Consider the following 18,286-nt stretch of genomic DNA (forward strand, 5'->3'; position numbering starts at 1 on the left):
GACCCAGCCGTGAATGGGGCGACGACGGTATGCAGACCCTGGCGGTGCTGCGCAGAGAGTAGAGCGCTTGTGAGAACGTAGACGAACGAGGTCTTTCGAGAGTGGTCGAATACGATACGTAAAGTAGGGTGGTCGCAGAGAGAGGCCGACGACACGGGCAAAGAAAGAAAAATATATTAAAAAGGAAGGGGAAAAAAAAAAAGAAAAAAAGAAAGAAAGAAAAAAGGGAGTGCAACGCGGAGTTGCAGTCGTCTTCTGGCAGCTTGTTGTGTCGCGGCTATCCTGCCCTGTCAACGGCGACGTGCTCCCAAGGCCGTGCAGCGAGCGCCCTGTCGAACCGTCGTGCGGAAGGGGGGGTTGACCCTGGACAAACCCCCGGTTGGCAGGAGTGGGACTGGGACTGGGACTCAGGCTGTGACTGGGCCTCCCGGAACAAAAAAGCAACAGGTGAAGAAAAAGAAAAGCCCAGGTCGGTCTGGTTTCCGTCTCTGGGTCGAAGGGGGTCGGAACAGCGTGTGCAACTTGTTGTCGATGCGAAGTTTCTTGGGGTTCCGTCCACGTCCACGTCCTCGTCCTCGTCCTCGGCTGGCAGACAGGGCAGACAGGACAGAAAGAGCGAAACAGCAGTGGATGTTGATTAATAAGTTGGCCTGGCTTGTTGCGGCGGGTTCGTTCGGACTGAACTCAAAAGGCGATGTCAAAACCCCGCGCGCGGATACGTCTTGGTTTCCGGGGGTGGGAAGGGGGGAAAGGGGGAGGGGGGGTGGCAGGAGCAAAGGGGGCCAACACTCCCACGACGCCAAAATCCACGCCCACGATTATGTATGTACGTAGCCCACCAAGCCGTGTTGCCCGCCAGCCTCCTTCTGGTCTCCTTTCACTGTTGCCGGCAAAGTAATGGTCTGGTTCCTGGATGTTTTCAATCCGTATCGTAGCTGCAGGGCTGTTCTTTGCCGACGAGACGAAAAGGCTGAATAATGGACGGCCTCTGAAGAGCAGCAGGTGCGACGCACCGACGTCGGTCGGGCCCGGGTTGCGCTGCGCTGGTTGACGGAAAGAACGCCCGAGGTCCTGTTCCCCTTTCCAGCCGGGTTGAATGCGCTTGCCGTCGAAGCAATCCAGGCTGCAGCCAAGACTAATCCGCGAGGTTTTTGGAAGAGGTCAATAAGAGGAGGGGAAGAGACGGGCGGTAGAAGTTAGTGACGCAGCTGGGGGACGTGCTATCTGTTTTGAAGCTGATTTGCCACCGACTTCTTCTGAGAGCAAAAATCGGAATCGGACACGGAGCTGTTATCGGAGTGATGTAGATTGGACTTTTTTTTTTTTTTTCCCTTTTTGATTCTGCTTCCCCGGAGCGGATACAGAGGGGATCGGAGGAGACTGAGAGAGGAGTGGCAGGATCCAAAGGGAAGGGAAACAAACCCATGGGAGTCCAGCTTCTGAGCGTCTCACACAATGTATATATCTCTTCTCTTCGGAGTGCCTGTAAGCTGAAGTTCCCACGCTTACCCAATGGAAGCACGCTCCTTTTTTTTTTACCCTTTTTTTTTTCTTTCCTTTTCCCTTTGCCAGCCCCTGCAGACACCAAGGTGGTACGGTACGCACGACCACCCCGTCCGGGAGGGCTAATATGAAAAAAAAAAAAAAAAAAAAAAAAAAAAAAAAAAACTGAGGGAAACGCTGGACGACAAGTACTCGGGCTCTGGGTAGGGTCGATTGCTCGGGGCGTGGACTCTTGCGTCTTAGCGTCATTTTGATGGCACATGGGCCTGCGGCGGGATGGCAATGTACCGCTACAGGGTCGAGTCGACTTGCTTCACCCCGATGCGAATGTCGAGCAAACCACGAGCGAGACTAATGGCACTAGCTCGGAAGGGCTGAATAGACCCAGCAATGAGCAATGACGGACAAGGCCAGGGGCGTGCCACAGGGTGGATCGTAAGATGGGAAGAGGGGGGGGGGTGTGGGTGGAGGCAAAGCCTGGGCCTGACAGAAGCTATGTCTCCAAAATAAAAAATAATAATAATAATAATAATAATAATAATAATAATAATAAAAAGTCAACGAGTGGATCCCGAGCGTCGTGGTGTCGTGGTTGTCGTGGTTGTCGTGGTGTCGTCGTGGGGTGTGCGAGAAAGGCGAGAAGAGGGTGCGGGTGCGGGTGCGGTGCGGGTGCCAAAGGCTTTTGGCCAGGCTCCGTACGCTTGCGTTGCCGTCATGTAATTTGTACGGACGACGCATGTACGTATGGACGCAGAATGCATGAATGCAATGCCCTGCGTGCCTGCATGCACCTGCTACGTGGTTGCAGACGACAGCGTGCTGCTGATGCTGGTGCTGCTGGGTGCTGGGTGCAGGTGCTGGTGCAGGTGCAGGTGCAGCTTGGTTCTGGGGTATGTACGTACATACTGTCAATACCTGCCAGCGGGTTTGCGTCTCCCGTACTCCGTACAGAGAGTAGAGAGCCCAGCAGTCCGCTGCAACCTCAACAGAGTCGGCCTCGACCAGGAGCCCATTGAGCTCTCGGCATTCAGCACAGCTGCTTCTTGCCAAGCGCACGCAGCTGGCAGACAAAAACAAAAACCAATCTTTTGTCCAACGCATCGTCACTGTGAGCATGCAATAGGCCCAGGCTGTCTTTTTTGTCTTGTCATGTCTTGGTATGTCCTCCACACCTCTTGCACCCACCACTCGCCCATCTCGTTGTCTCGAACTCTGCGTGCGCTGAAGCGAGCGACTCGGCTTCCCGACAGCCATCACAAGGGGGATTTACCCCTTTCAGTGCGCGCAGCTCAGGTTGTCCCAAGTGGACTTGACGACGCCCGCCCTCCCAGGAGAGCCCTAGGAAAGCAGCAAGGAGAAAAAAACGTTGCGCTTTTGACCATGTCAGGCATGGAACCCAGGCCCAGGCCCGGCAGTCGGCCAGCACATGGAACGGGGGGCCGACGTACGACAGATACAGTTTCCTAGATAACACGTCAATGACCTGACCGGGCCACTCACTGGCAGGCAGGGCAAGGGGCAGGCAGCTCATCCGGAAACTCATCCGCCTACGAGGGTACGGGGTACGGGGTACGGGGAACGGGGTTACAGGTGGTGACAGCGCCCTGTTTCTGTCATGGACACGACGCGACGTGTGAGCCGATGGCATACACCGGACGGAGTGCGGAGTACGGAGTACACCCTACGAGCCTTGGGTGACTGGCCATATGTCCTGGTTGTTTCTGGAGCTGGCGTGCTGGCACAATTGCGACGAGTCGTGCATTGTTTGGACGAGTCGAGTCGGCAACCTTGGTCTTGGGGCCACCTGGCTTCCCGCCGCCCGTGCGGAGTTCTTTTTACCTTTTCTCTCTCCCTTGCTCTGGGTTTCCCCCCCAGGGGGGGGGGGGGGGGCGGCGGGGCATCTCGGAACGCTGCGACGGGGACATTGGTATGTTGACATGGGGGGGGGAGGCAAATGGCACTTGTTCATGTTGATTCCGTTGATCCTTGGCCGGTCGAGGAATGAAGGGACCTGCTGGGGCAGCACCAAGTTACCCAGGTGTGGACGGGACTCGGAGTCGACAAGATTGGTAATGGTTACGTATGCAAATTGTTGCCAGAACAGGCAAAGGAGACAACGGAGCAGGTGTGCCGCGAGATCAGTACGGTACATACATGTATCCAGTGGATCAACTCTAAACTCGTCAAGTGCCAGTGATATAGCCGCAGTATGTCAGAGCCTGCAGATGGTGGCTGCAATTATCCAGTCCCATCCTATCCTATCCGCCCTGCCCTGCCCTGCCCTGTCCTCCCTTTGCCTCCTTGTCACCAAACCCAGTGCCATGGCTCGCTCCCTGCGCGACAAGTCGTAGATGGAATACAAGAGGCCCTTGAACTGCCATGTACGAGGAAAAAGGAAGATGCGGTACTCTGCAAACAAGTCCAAACAGTGAGGAAGAAACACAGAGAGAGAGAGAGAGAGTCAAGAATGGCAAGACGACCGCCCTGTAGTCAACTCCGTAGACAACTCCACTCACGCCCGCCTGTCTCATGAGGTATGGCCGTCAACTTTCCCCTAGCCGTCTGTCTGCCTACTCTCGGCACGCGCACAGCTCTCAAGCAAGGGGCTCGCGTAGCTCCTCGGGCGAGGGGACAGGGTGGCCGGGGGCCCGGGGGACCGGGGGGTCTCCAAGATGAGAGATATTCTCCCTGCTTCACCCAGGTTCAGTTCTCACCCCTTATCAAACAACCGACGGCTGGGTCGCAAGTCTGCCTGTATTCGCTGCCGATCCCGGCGGGCGCTCGATTCAGGGGTTGCACGTCCACGACAAATGCCCGCTAGTCTGGACTCTGGACTCTGAACCTTGGACCTCCTCCGCACCAGCTCGTTGGAGTCTGAGGCTCAAGGCAAGCTGCCGCCCAAGTCAGTGCCCCCATTCCGACATCCTGGAGAGGTGGAGACGGAATCCGAATTAGTGGACTGAGACTACGCGAATAGCAGTAGCAGTAGCAATAGTAATAGTAATAGTAATAGCCATGATGCGTGTGCGTCCGACTCTATGCCGTGCCGCACCTGGCATGTTGGAAAAGTCTCTGGCCAACAAGTTGGTTTGAGACATGTATGTACTTGTGCAATCGGACCACCGGGTTATTCCACAGTTGGTCGGGACTTTTCTTTCCTTTGTTATTAGCAGGATCATCATCATCATCATCATCATCACCACCACCACCATCATCATCATCATCATTCTTAATATGGCCGACTTCCCCCGCCTGGCCCATCTGGTAAGCCTGGACAGTCAGTCGAGCGACGTGACCATTCCCACGTAAGAAGCCGACGTCGCACCAGCCAGATCCTCTCCAGGACGCTCTTCACCAGCACCATGCGGCCGGGTTACACGTACCGTCCCAGCAGTCCAAAGCACGCAGCAGCGAGCGAGCATTCCGTTCTGGCCTCGGCGAATGGGGATATGACCATGACGCAATCTGTCTTCCATGTCCCGCTGAACCTTGACAACGTCGACGGGAACATCATTTACGGGCTCGAGACTCTGCCCATCAGCTGATTCAACGGTTTGACAGTGGTCCAGGGGTTTCCCACCGTGGTCCCCATTCGGCTTCCAGCGGGCAGATCTTTTGTGACGCCGCCCCTGCTTGAACCCCCTTTGACCCCCTTTCGTTCGTTTGCTCATGGGTATTTCTTGCATTGCAGCAGCAGTCTCTGTGCCCCGTTACTGGAAAATTGAAGGCCGGGGAAAAGAGGAGAGACGAGAATCCTTCCTCAATCTGTGTGTAAGATTGGTTCACGACCTCCAAACCGGACAGACGGTGGTTGGGATTCAAGCACAGCGGTTTGCCAGCTTGAGCCTGCACGGCAAGATTCTTCTCAACCATGCTGTGGGACAGTTATTGTTTGAACCGCTCCGTACTCCGTATTCTGCATCCAATTCATCACTTCAGCCGAGAATAGGGTCCCGTCCGCACCTGGGCCGGTGGTTCCAAGCTGGGCCGGTTCCCAAGGAGGCATGCATTGTCAGTCAGGCCAAGCGAGACTCTGGAGCGCCGAGGAATGACGAGTCGATACGATTGCCCACGAGCAATATCCCAAACCCTTGCATACCTATTGCCTCCTTGCAAGCAGAGAAGGACCAGCTGCCAGAAAGCGCTCAGGGTTGGGTATGGGCACGCTGCATGGCGGCGTGGTGTGAATTATCAGTGAATTACCACTGATGCTGGCATGTTGAACTTGACACTACTCTGAGATTCGTGTTTTGCTTGCCTCCGTCACCGTGGCTCTGAGATGTTGCGAGTAATCAACTGACAACGACGGGCCTGCTCATCCATTGTCCATGCCCGCTCACAAAATGACTTTTAAGTGCCAATTGGTGGGTGTCGTGGACCCACATGTTCCGTCCACACCTCACTCCCCACTCCCTCCTTTCTCGCACCCCCGCCACCCACACCCGTCAAGCACCATGTCGACGGCTTTTCTTTTTCTTTCCCTTTTTTTTTTGGGGGGGGTTGGGGGGGGGGAGGGGGGGGGGGACGTTGCGTTGCGTTGCGTTGCGTTGCGTTGCCCATCGAGAATGCACTGGCCAGGGGGGTTGCTTGTCAAACAAGGGAACCAGGGCGCAAGCTTCCAGTGCTTTTTGCCTTGCCCTTGTTTGACTTGACATTGTCTGGGAGGGACCGAGACTCCCTGGCACCGGGCCTGCAGTGGGGGACCCTTGCAAGTCTAGAGCTGCGTCCCATCCCAAATACTTGGGAAAGAAGGTTATGTATGGATGGATGCAGCAAGAACGACGGGCCATTCTGCCATTCTGCCCTTCTGCCCTTCTGCCCTTCTGCCCTTCTGCTCATTGGCTCATCTGCTGTATCAGCACGCTCTCGAGGCTTGCAGTGTCTATACCCACACCCCCCTCCCCTTGCCCCCACCGCCTTCTCCCCCCTTTGCTGCCTTGGCTTCCTGCCGCTTCCTCCCTCAAGTCAAGCTTTTTGCACCGTCGCCACTCCCCGCGACGAAAAACTACGGGGGCGGACCCACTTGGCAATCGGTTTCATCATTTTGCAGGCAAAGTGCGGAACCACGAGATGGAACTAGCCCTTTCTCAATATTGCACTATGCAATGCGCGTCAAGCATCGGTTCAGCGGGCAATAACAGGGGTGGTGGGTGTGCGCATGCGTGCGTGCGTGCGTGCGTGCGTGCGTGTCTGGTGTGCCCCAAGACTGCGACTCCGCGAGCGATGAGTGTCCAATGAGCGCGCTGCGTCAATGGGCTGTCACCTCGTCGCCCGCGACCAAGAACTTGGCCGCGTTTCCACCACCTCTCCCATCTCGAGAGCCAAAACTTGCCAGCCACCATCTCAGTTCAGGAGCGGGTGGAAACAACCCATCCGACCTGCTCCGTCCGCAACTAATTACAAGCACAGGTCTTGCAACCACCACGAAGCAAGCTTTCGACAGCTATCGACTTGTCTCGGTACTGCAGGCAGAAGCCTCGTATCCTCTTGGATGGAAACCAGGAGCCTGCACAACATACCCTCGCCATGGCCATGGCCAATAGGAAGTTCTGGGTCATCGGCGCAATTCTGTCCTGTCTCCTGTCCCAAGCGACTGGTTGTTATGCCAGAAGGGGAGGTTTGTCAAACGCCTTGTGCCAAGCATTTGGCTGCGACTTTGATGCGACTCCTCCGCAGAGAAGAAAATGGATCACTTTTACCGAATCCAGCTGCTTGAAAAGGCATCATCACATCTACCACTTGCATATAGCTGTTTGAAATCAGGTTGGCCAACACTGCCAACCTCCCAGGCAGTCTGTAGAGGCCTGGCAGCAGGTAAGCAGCATTGGAGATTTGGTACATAGGTACCTGTTGCCTGCAGCCCTCCAGATCGAGGTACATGGGGTACATGGCCGACGTGCAAGCACTAGGGGCGGCTCTAGCCAATTAGACGCCGGCCGGGCCATGAAGGGGGTGGGGTGGAGTCGAAAGAAGCCACTTATTCCGCCCGCAAGTGCGTACGGTACATTACCGAGTACCTGACAGCTGTTTTGCATTGCGATTAATGGAAAGAGGCAGCAGGCTAGGAAGCAAGTAAAATTCAGCGGCGGATGAGCGAGTCGCGCGCTTTGGCTTTGGGACATTGATGACTACGAAGCACAGCTCGCGATCCATGCTGGAAGAGATGCAGAGATGCAGAGATACAAGATGCACAAAAAAGAGCACGGCCGTTTGTGCTGAAATGGAACCCCCCCCCTTCCCCCCCCCAAAGCTGCATGAGCATCAAGTGGGCTGAGGAGCCCACTTCCCCCACAGATGCACGTCCGCCATGAGGCTCTCCAAGGTGGCAAGGCAAGCTGCCAAGCAGAGTCGTGTCCGGAGGCGCACCCATCGCAACCCCCATCGCACCCATTGCCTCGAGACCATGGCTGACCTAGCACGGTTGCCACGGTATATTCCGCCTTCTTGGCCATGGTGAACAATGTGCGCCTCTGTGCCTCTCCCGCAAGTCGCAACTAGACGCTGCGTCGGAAAATATCGTCCGTCGCAAGAAACCGTTCGAACTCTGGACGAACCGAGCGCGCGGGGGGGGGGGCACGTCCGACTGAAGCACCGGACGCTTTTTGCACGCGTGTGGGAATATAAGGAATTTGAAAACCGTGCGGACGTGAGCCGTGAGCCGTGAGCATTGAGCATTGAACATTGAACACTGAGCATTGAGGAGCGCCATCAGTCGACGCTGTCGCTAGCCAAATTACTCGCGTCCCATTTCGCGCGATTGAAAAAAAAGGAACCTGGAGGCTTCAACTGCTGGTCCTCCATGGTCCTTGTCACCGAACCCTCTTACTGCAAATCTTGCAATGTTTACGAGCGATTGTTTTTCACAAAGGTTCATCTCGACGAGCCGCGACATGGGACAAACAATGTGCCAAACGACAAGGTGGCTGAACTGGCTCATGATGGTGGCGCATCTCCAAACTCTAAGCCCAAGCCCACTCCCTTTCTCCGTAGATTCGCGGAGGGATGCATGATAAGTAACATGAAGTAACCCACCTTGACCCAGCAAATCATCCAAGACAGCCAGCCACTGGAAAAAAGGCTGGGGCCGTAGAGTGGGGGGGAAGGGGCGATTGGATGGCTGGATGGCTGGATGGCTGGAGGGCTGGAGGGCTGGATGGCTGAGTCGGCTCCAAACCATCCGCAATGGAACAAAGCTGGTGTTTGTGCATATTCGTCTTTTCAAGTCATGTGCTTTGCACGATAAATGATGCCTTTTTTCCGTCTTTTCTCCATTGGCGCGCGGGACGGCAAATGACCAAATGACCCGTGATGGCGAGGAAAGGGATCGACATTGACACTCCAAGTTGATCAACAGGTATCGAGCACTGCTGCACGTCAAGTACCAGGTAAGTAGGTACCTAAGTTATGAACCGCTCATCCTGGCTCTTGAGGCTTCGGGAGCCCGGCCGCCACACCCACCTGCTAGAGTCACTGGGTGTCTTGACGCTTGGCAGCCACAAGCCTTCTGGCAGCAAGCCACAGAGATCTCGTCGCCAGGCGGGCAGGGAGAGCTACCGATGGGCTGGGGATAAGCCGACTGACTGGACTACAAGGGACCGGCCCACTAGGGTAGGAATTGGTAGGGATTGGTAGGGATTGGTAGGGATTGGTAGGATTTGTAGGATTTTGTAGGCATTTGCCTCTGTGCATCCTCCGAACGGGGAGCAACGCAAGTACGCAGCAGGAGTTGGTTGCAATCCCTCTCGCTGGCGAGGCTTGGGAGGGAGAGACCTGACGTGAGGATGCAAAAAGCACTTGGCCCATCCGGTGCCTTCCAAGGAGACAGAAAGAGATCCGTCTGCGCAGGAGACTCGGCCAAACTTTGCTTCCTGGGGTCTGGTCGCTCGCTGATTGGCGGCGGGCCACCAGGACTCAAAGAGGCAAGGTGTCTTGACTCTTTTCTCTCTTCAATCGCCTCGGGTTGAGCCCAGCACGGAGCTAACGGCATGGTCAGATTATTGCTGGACGTGCAGTGCGCAGTGTGCAGCGCCGTGCCGTGCCGTGCAGCGCTGTTGACTTGATTAAAACTAGGCCTGGGATGAGCTCAACCTGTTCTGTTGGTGGTCATGGTTGTCTCTGGTCTGCTGCGGCTGAAGAAGGGGGGGCACCTGGCACTGATTGACTGACCTGTCGCTGACAGGTGGTGATGGACTGCAAGTGTCAATCTTTTGGGCCACTGGGACGGGGTATAACACGCCGACGACAACTGTAAAGTACGAAGCCCGATTGAGAGAAGAAGTTGCCGGTATCCCTTGAATGCCAGGTACATAGGTACCTGTCATCAAGGAGCAAACAGGTCGGGGGCCCCACAGAGTATTGGTTCCCACGATTATACATCTACGCCGAGTGCAGTACTCCGCAAGTATCTTTGCATCCCTGCTACTCTGTACATGCTGGATAATAAGCCTACTGGTAGGTAGGTAGGTAGGTATATGTACTTTTGGTGGGCGGTCCGCAGCCAGTGTGGTCGAATCGAACCAGGAAACCGCGACCAAAATCACACTTGCTATTTTGCGGCAGCGCGAGTCTGTCGCCGGTCTTTCCTGCTTGGAGAATGAAACTTGGCCGCCCCCCACCGTCTGTAGACTCTGGTACGTCGGTACTACGGCTCGGCTGATGCCACTTCGACGCTTCATGGACGACATTCGAGAAAAGCCCCCATCGTGGCTCGCCCCAATGGTTCAAACCGTCAAGGGACTCCTTCTCTCTGCCTCCGTTTGCGTGCCCCAAAGCGGAAAAGCCCACCACTGCAATATCGATCACGAATTACTCCGCACCAGCTCGAAGGGGAGGGGAGGGGGGTCATAGACAAGCTCGAGGAGGGAGAAGAAGAAGAAGAAGAAGAAGAAGAAGAAAAAGCAGCCCTGAATTGACAGCTGGGATTGGGGTCCGAGGGATGACAACTCGACAGCCGTCAGGAAAAGGGAGTTGGGCGCTTCCCTTTGAGCCACCAAGTCCACACCATGCCAGTAGACGCAAGCACAGGCCAATCCTGGACTCGGGCCAATATTTCCTGCAAGTCGGTAATGCAATAATGCATCACGCTTGTTGTCCTGAACCCTGGTCCACACAGACGTCGCCATCCGTCCGCGGTACCCAACAGAGTGGTCAGAGGCAACCACGGGCATTCCTCGCTCCTCGTTTTTTTTTTTCCCTCGGCCTTTTGTCCACCTTGGACCAAGGGCATCGGTTCTGTTCTCTTTCTCGACTTGTTGCTGTGTTGCTGCAGAAGCCACACTGTGCTGCATTGTATGAACCCCCCTTGGTGTGTCCGCGTCCGATGCGGCCGACCCCCTTCAGCCATGAGACCCCGAGTCCTGACACCGAGCAGATCAAGGGAGCATAACCGGATGGGAATTTTGTATTCCAGGTTCCACACCCCCCATGGTCGTTCAGCAATGTGCTGAAATTTGTTGCTGGAGCCAAGTAGAGAGAAGCTGGCAATTCCATGTATCCCGCTCTCTCGGGACCGACCAGCCTCTGCGCCGTGCTTTTGAGCATTCCTGGCAGAAAGTTGGCCATGACTAGGCAGCCTATTCACACACCTCTCCCTACCGCCTCTTCGAGTAAGCCATGGGTTACGGATTTAGTCTGGGCAGGTCATGAATGTGGTGCAACGCAACGTCGGGCAAGCAGCCAGGATGCAATGCAAACGCAGTTGAACCCCCGTCACTCATGTCATATCAGTTCCTCGTCTTTGCTGCCAACCCGTCCATCTTGCAACGGTCTCCAGTAGCCCCGACGTTGCAACGAAGGGAGTCAAGGAACTGTTTTAGCACCAGCGATGTTTGTGTCGTTGCTGCCGTTGCTGCCGTTGCTGTCATTGCTTGTCGCAACAGGCCATGTCTCCATCACGTTATTCCGTTTACTAAGGGATTTTTTGTTTCTGGACACGTGGAACTACTTGCTTTGCCCTCTTCCCTTTTCTCTTTTGATACGAGACCTTGTCTTCTCCCTGGGTGTCTTTCTGCCCGGTTGCATTGGTCGGTCACAATTAAGCTCGATAACGAATTCTCACGTTTGCTCGGACGGGGCAATTGCCTCTGAAGCACTACCACCATTACTACCACCACCACCACCACCACCACCACCACTTGACACTCCCCCTCTCCCTCGCGGGCCATGGTTTGAGGTGGGTGGGACTACGCAGGCACGTGGAGTAGGGGGCTTGAACTTCTTGTGACGGAAAGCTGAAATGGCTGCCTCTGGCCACCAGCCTCAGATCGACAAGGTATCAGCCCAGTCCCGAAGGAGGGATCGGCCCACGGCATTCGTTGGGATATTCTGGACGCGAAAGCTCTGTTTCACCAGAAAGGTGATGGGAAAATACTCATCGCTGGGCCGAGGGCGCTGCGCTCTCATGATGAGGAAATGGAGCGAAAATCTCGGCCCACACGGACGCGGTGGTTGCCCCCAGGTTGGATTGGAACTTGGAAGCAGCAGAGGGACCACGCGGTTAGAGAAGACGAGAGACCCAGAACCCCGGGGGCACTCTTGTCAACTTGACGACAGGTGAATCAAACAAGTTTGAGTCGATGATTATGACGATATCCGGGAGTACGGACGCACGCGCAAAACATTTGCGCAGAATGTCATTTACTACAACCAACCCTCCAACAAGCTGGGGATGACGAAAATGTCGCCTGATTCGGAGCCAACGATGCTTGCTTATTGGGGGGGGGGGGGGGGGGGGCGAAGAGGGATGGTCAACACCACCACCACCAGTTGCAATGACCAGGTTTGAAGACCGAATGAGCTTTTTGCGTTTTGCGTTTTGCACGTACATGTCAAACCAACGGAGGGGAGACACTCTGCCAGAGTTGATGTCTATTTTAGCCCGGTTTTTCGTGATGAACAAGAGGTTGTCGATTCTGGCGAATGCTGACGAGACAGCCACAAACCAGCAAGTTGGGAAGGGGGTGGTGTCTGGCGGAAAGGGAGGCAGTTGATTAGCAGGCCGGCAGCGGCAGGCATTTCGATTTGACGGGTATTTGCTCTTTTTCCTGACCAAGAGTGCCAGTGCCAGTGCCGGTGCCAGTGCCAGTGCCGTTGGCTGGCTTGGTGGCTGGATCCAAGCTGCGATGCGTGCAGGCTGCCACGCGAGGTTCCGGGGCTACGAAGCGCCACCGAGCACCAACACATGGTTGCGTTGAACACATATGTCGAGCTCGAGGCACAGCGGTGCAAGGCTGTCGGAGTGCTGGCTGGATGGTCCAAGTCGATGTCGCCGTTGATGTCGCTGTCGATGTCGCTGTCGATGTCGATGGTTGGTCGAGGTGAGTGAGGACGGGGGAAACTGCCCTTTGCCCGTTTCTTTCCATTCTTGCCCGATTTACCTCGCAGCGACGCAACACGGCAGATGGGCACTGGCAGTGAGTGTCCAGGTCAGGCAGCTGTTCTTGCAGCGGCAGCGGCAGCGGCAGCAGCAGCAGAGCAGAGATTTGTGGCGCAACGACATGGAGCAACACCAAGGCAAAAAAAAAAAGAGCTCCAAATACCATGTTGCAAGTGCCGTCCAAAGACGCAACGCAACGTCTTTGGGCACGACCGACAATAACTGCTGAGACGTCGGGTCGTGTCGTGTCGTGTCGTGTCGTGTCGTGTCGTGCCGTGTCGTGTCGTCAACGCAGGTCCTCCCAGCCTCCAGCCTGTTTTGTGGTGAAGGCGTCATCCTCCCCTGTCCCCTTTTCTTTTCCCTTTTCTTTTCCCTTTTCTTTTCCCTTTTCTTTTCCCTTTCCTCTTTTCCTCCCCGGGCCTCCCTCCCTTCTCCTTTCTTTCTGGGCGGCCCCCCCCTTTTTTTTTTCTCCCCTGTACTACATCTTTTTTTTTTTTCTTTTTTTCTTGGGGGTTTTTTTTTTTTTTTTTTTTTTGTGTTGTCGCGCCGCTCACTGCCATCTTCGTTCCACCAAGTACTTGACAGTCAGTACCTATACCCAGAGGGCAGGTTTCGCGGCTTGGCTTGGCCTGGCTCCCCCCCCCCCCAAAGGTGCAGAGTCTAGACCATCTGCCATCTGCCATCTGCCATCTGCCTTCTGCTGTCCAAGGCAAGGCGTTCGTTGGCAGTCACGTCACCCTTGGCGGCGCCGAGCAGCCATGTCTCCGCCGCAAGCAGGCAGCGGGCGTGGCGTGCGAGGGCGCCGCAGCCACCAGGCCACCAGGCCACCAGGCCACCAGGCCGCACGCAGCTGTCAAGCATCCAGGCCTGGCTGGGCGTACATGGTCAGAAACACGCAACGTAATTGGTTGCTTGGCATGGCCGCAGGCAGTCGGTGCCGCTGCTCTCTCTCGCTCTCTGTCTCTGTCTCTCCCTGCGTTTGAGGTGATGGGATACGGAGTACTCCGTACTGATTGGGGAGCGCTTTACGTTTGATCCATCCTACCTCGCCTTATTTTATCTACTTTTTTTTTTTTTTTTTTTTTTTTTGTTTTTAATTTATTTTTATTTTTCTCTGCGCTCTGCCCCACCGTGTCCCTTTTTTTTTTTTTTTTTTCTCGAGGGCCCCCCCTAATCCCGTCATCTATCTATGTGACGGGACGGCTGGGTGAGATTTGTCGGCTGTGAGGCGGCAAAATAAATAAATAATTATGGATAAAAATGGAAATAAAAATAAAAAAAAAACCCCCCCGAGGCAAAGCATCTAGCGCAGACTAGCTTCTGCAATTAGCCTGCGATCCGGTCCTCCCTTTTGACTTGCGGACTTGCGGGCCTGCGCCCTTGCAGGTTGCGAGGAAGGCGAAAGAGGGCAGCAGGGAGAACTGTGGTGCGTGATGTGTGGTGCGCGCCAGCCGTCCGGAGCAGACGGGGGACGGCGGACGCATCCGGGCCTCGCTTTTTGCATCTCGACCCTCGACATGATCGGCATCCGGGCAAGGATAGGGGACGGGGATGCCATCGGGGCGGACGTGACGTGCCCTTCCGCACGCACGGTGGACACCATGGCCATGGCCCCACGGCCACAAGTCGACGGACAGGCAGCAAGGCACACGAGACGCGGACAGGACAGGACAGGACAGGACAGGACAGGACAGCGGGAGACACGACCAAAGGAGCAAAAGAGGGTTGAGCTGAAGCTTGCTGCTGCTATTTCCATGCGTGGTGTGGGACAATCTACAAAACTTGCTAGCCGCCGCTGCAAGAGCCGACTCGAGCCGACTGACTGACTGACTGACCGACTTGGGATTCTGTGCCCCTAAAAACCTCCCCTCCCGGCCCTTTTGTTTCCGTTTGTCTCTCCCGAGGCTGCCGCAGCCCACAACCAGCGATTCCGCGCCTTCGTTTCGCTTCGCTTTGCTTCGCTTCGCTTCGATTCGCTTCGTTTCGTTTTTTTCTCCAGCTTGGATCGTTTGCGCTTTCGCTTTTTTTACAGCTTGGACGCCGGGCTGGGGGCGCCGACTTGGGTGATCTCGTCGTACAGCAGCCTAGACAGAGCGCAGCGCGTTTGGCGCGCGGGGGGGAGTCAGCCCGGTTTCTTTTGCTCACGGGGTGCGCGCCGGTGCCGCGCAAAAAGGGGGGGGGGGGGGGGGGGGGAAGCCGCTCTTGTTCGGAACAGCGGGCAACACTTGCGTGGTGAGAAAGTCGGCGTAGTCCTCGCCGGTGATCTGGCTGGCGAGGTACTGCGCAGCGAGGCGGAACTTGTTGTGCTTGGGCGCCTTGGCGGCCAGGCTGTCGGCGCACTCGTCGAGCAGCTTGAGCGCGTAGGCCTTGTCGACGCGCTTGCCTTGGGCGGTGGACACGCCGTGCCGGACCCACTGCCACAGCTGGGAGCGGGAGACTTCGGCCGTCGCGGCATCCTCCCTGGGGGGGTTTTGGTTAGCAAATGGGAAAGTGGAAAATAGACGGGGGGTATTTTTCATTTTTTTTCATTAAAAAAAAAAAAAAAAACCAAGATGAAAAAAAGTCGGGACACCGAGGCAAGGAAAGAAGAGGAAGAAGAAGAAAAGAAGAAGGAGAAAAAAAAAAAAAAAAACCCCTCACATCAGGTAGTTGATGGGCACGCAGCCGACGCCGCGGACCCAGGCCTCCATGTACCCCAGGCCAATGGTGAGGTTCTTCCGGATGCCGTCCTCGGTCACGCTGCCCGGCACCGTCATGTTGAGCAGGTCGTCGCGGCCGATGCTGCCGACGTCATCGCGGCGCGCAAACAGCTGGTTCGGGCCGGGCATGTGCTCGTTAAAGACGTCGGTGGCGATGGCGGCCAGGGCCGGGTGCGCCACCCAGGTGCCGTCGTGGCCGGCGCGCACCTCGCGCAGCTTGTCGGCGCGCACGTTGTCCATGGCCCGCGCGTTGGCCTCGGCGTCGTCCTTGATGGGGATCTGGGCCGCCATGCCGCCCATGGCGTGGACCCCGCGCCGGTGGCACGTCCGGATCAGCAGCCTGACGTAGGCGTCCATAAAGGGCACCGTCATAGTGACGCACGACCGGTCCGGCAGCACAAAGTCCCGGCGCTGGCGGAACTTCTTGATGGTGCTGAAGATGTAGTCCCAGCGGCCGCAGTTGAGCCCCGCGCTGTGGTCGCGCAGCTCGTAGATAATCTCGTCCATCTCAAACGCGGCGAGGATGGTCTCGATGAGCACCGTGGCGCGCACGCTGCCGCGCGGCAGGCCCACGCGGTCCTGGGCCAGGTTGAACGCGTCGTTCCACAGCCGCGCCTCGAGGTGCGACTCCAGCTTGGGCAGGTAAAAGTAGGGCCCGAAGCCGCGGCGCCGCGTCTCGAGCGCGTTGTGGAAAAAGTACAGCCCAAAGTCGAACAGGGCGCCGGCGACGGGCTCGCCATCCACCGTGACGTGCTTCTCGTCCAGGTGCCAGCCGCGCGGGCGCACAATCAGCGTCGGGGGGGTCCTGTCCGTGCGCAGCTTGTACTCCCTCTGGCCCTGCTTGAAGTCGACCTGGCGGCGGATGGCGTCGTACAGGTTGACCTGCCCGTTGATCATGTTGTCCCACGTAGGCGCGCTGGAGTCTTTTTTGGGGGCCCCGAAGCCCGGGGGGTTAGCCTTGGCGGGCGAAGGGGAAAGTCCCCGTCAGGGGAGGGAAAGGGGATAAAAAAAAAAAAAAAAAAAAAAAAAGGTGGCTATGGGCTCACCTTCGAAATCCGCCATGTAGGTGTAGACGTCGGCGTTGAGCGCGTTCACCACCATCTTGCGGTCGGTCGGGCCGGTGATCTCGACGCGGCGGTCGACCAGGCCCGGGGCGGGCGGCGCGCCCTTCCACGCCGCGTTGTCGCGGATGTGCTTGGTCTGGGGCAGAAAGTCGGGCAGGGCGCCGGCGTCAATCTCGGCCTGGCGGACGGCGCGGCGCTGCAGCAGCTGCTTGCGCGTGGGGTTGAAGGAGCGGTGCAGGAGGGCGAGGAACGCGAGGGCCTCGGGGGTGAGGATCTTGCGGTGAGCCTCGTCGACCTTGGCGTTGACGCAGACGCCCTGGAGGATGGAGTCCCTGGCAGCCATGGTGGTGGTGGTGATGATATTGATGATGATGATGATGATGATGATGATGATGATGATGCTTCTCTGAGAATCTGCCGTCTTTGATACAAGCTCTCTCGTGCGTCGTTGGAAAAATCAAATCCGAGTTGCGGTGCAGAGCGCAGGGCAGAGTCAGACCAGAGGAGGTCGGACGGACGGACAGACGGACAGACGGACAGACGGACAGACGGGTGTGGCACTGGCCAAGAATCACGAGGATTGCCGAGCGCGCGTAAAGCAAACTTATGTGGTTGCGGCCGGCCACACGGACGACGCAACGAGCTTAGTTTGGCTGACGTCTGGTCTGGTCGGTCTGGCCTGTCTGTCGTCTGTCTGTCGGCTGGCCGGTCTTGTCTGCCACCCCCGGACAATGCTTTCACGTGTCAACCGCTTCCCCCATTATGACGTGTTTCTTGCTACTTAGGAGGTACCAGCAGCAGTTACAAGTACGTGCGCGTGTCCGCCTGCTTCCCCCCCACCACCCGAGGATAACCGCCACCGTCGGCAATGTACGGAGTAGCTTCAACCGACCCGATTACGACCGATCAGCCGAGGTAGCCACCCAGCACCTTCCTAGTGTGTACTGCGGCGCAGGCATGCACATACGTACTGACATACTGACGGAGTACTGTCAATAGTACGGTGTAGGAAACACGTCCCGTCACTCACACCCCAAATAATCCCAGGCTTATTAGACTCATGGATTCAATTCACACCATGGCTTAGGTAGGCACCTAGCATGCGGAGCAGCTTCATCAACCCCAAGCTCTCATGAGCAGCAGGCACTTGCAACCACCATGTACTCCGTCTCGCAGTATAGAATACCCAACAAGGTCACGCTTTTGGTGCAACCCATGACCCGGCCATCGCCAACGCCCGGTTCTTTCCGCCGCCCCAGCTTCATTCTGCACGCTAGGTCCTAGATCCTAGGTCCCCCGCCCGATACACGCTGTCTCGGCTTCTCTTTTCCCTGCTTGACATTGACATCCTGGGCTTCAAGACTGCAGACCATGAACAAACATGCGCCTGCCAAAACCCGGTGCCAATGGTTTCATTACATACTTGTACAGCTTCACACAACAACTCAACTCCCCGTGTCTTCCTTTACCTTCAACAGCCATGCAAAACCAGCCCTCCTTCCCGGCCTCGTCGTCGTCATCCACCATGGCTCACATAATTATTCCTCCGTCGCATCAGCCAATCAATAATCCTCTTGCCTCCTCTCCGACAGTCCGAAAATCCAACACCCGGAAAAGCCAAAATTGGTGCGCAAGTCGCATAAACC

General features: G+C 56.5%; 4 protein-coding genes across 4 annotated transcripts; all 4 read right to left on the reverse strand.

Moving 5' to 3' along the window:
• Window positions 1-4,320: 4,320 nt before the first annotated feature.
• On the reverse strand, window positions 4,321-4,764 carry UV8b_04337 (uncharacterized protein; the record flags this gene model as incomplete). Its single annotated transcript, XM_043141835.1, has 2 exons — window positions 4,321-4,462; window positions 4,556-4,764. The coding sequence occupies 2 exons, from the start codon at window positions 4,762-4,764 to the stop codon at window positions 4,321-4,323; spliced, it is 351 nt and encodes a 116-aa protein (XP_042997769.1).
• Window positions 4,765-4,781: 17 nt separating this feature from the next.
• On the reverse strand, window positions 4,782-5,189 carry UV8b_04338 (uncharacterized protein; the record flags this gene model as incomplete). Its single annotated transcript, XM_043141836.1, has 1 exon — window positions 4,782-5,189. One exon carries the CDS (start codon window positions 5,187-5,189, stop codon window positions 4,782-4,784), a length of 408 nt encoding a protein of 135 aa, XP_042997770.1.
• Window positions 5,190-13,537: 8,348 nt separating this feature from the next.
• UV8b_04339 (uncharacterized protein) lies at window positions 13,538-13,738 on the reverse strand (the record flags this gene model as incomplete). The annotated part of the gene is made up of 1 exon (XM_043141837.1): window positions 13,538-13,738. The coding sequence occupies one exon, from the start codon at window positions 13,736-13,738 to the stop codon at window positions 13,538-13,540; it is 201 nt and encodes a 66-aa protein (XP_042997771.1).
• A 1,165-nt stretch (window positions 13,739-14,903) lies between these two features.
• On the reverse strand, window positions 14,904-16,983 carry UV8b_04340 (uncharacterized protein; the record flags this gene model as incomplete). Its single annotated transcript, XM_043141838.1, has 4 exons — window positions 14,904-14,961; window positions 15,107-15,337; window positions 15,518-16,499; window positions 16,623-16,983. The coding sequence occupies 4 exons, from the start codon at window positions 16,981-16,983 to the stop codon at window positions 14,904-14,906; spliced, it is 1,632 nt and encodes a 543-aa protein (XP_042997772.1).
• Between the last annotated feature and the right edge of the window lie 1,303 nt (window positions 16,984-18,286).

This window comes from Ustilaginoidea virens, chromosome 3, assembly GCF_000687475.1.
Source record: "Ustilaginoidea virens chromosome 3, complete sequence".
NCBI classification, from domain to species: domain Eukaryota; kingdom Fungi; phylum Ascomycota; class Sordariomycetes; order Hypocreales; family Clavicipitaceae; genus Ustilaginoidea; species Ustilaginoidea virens.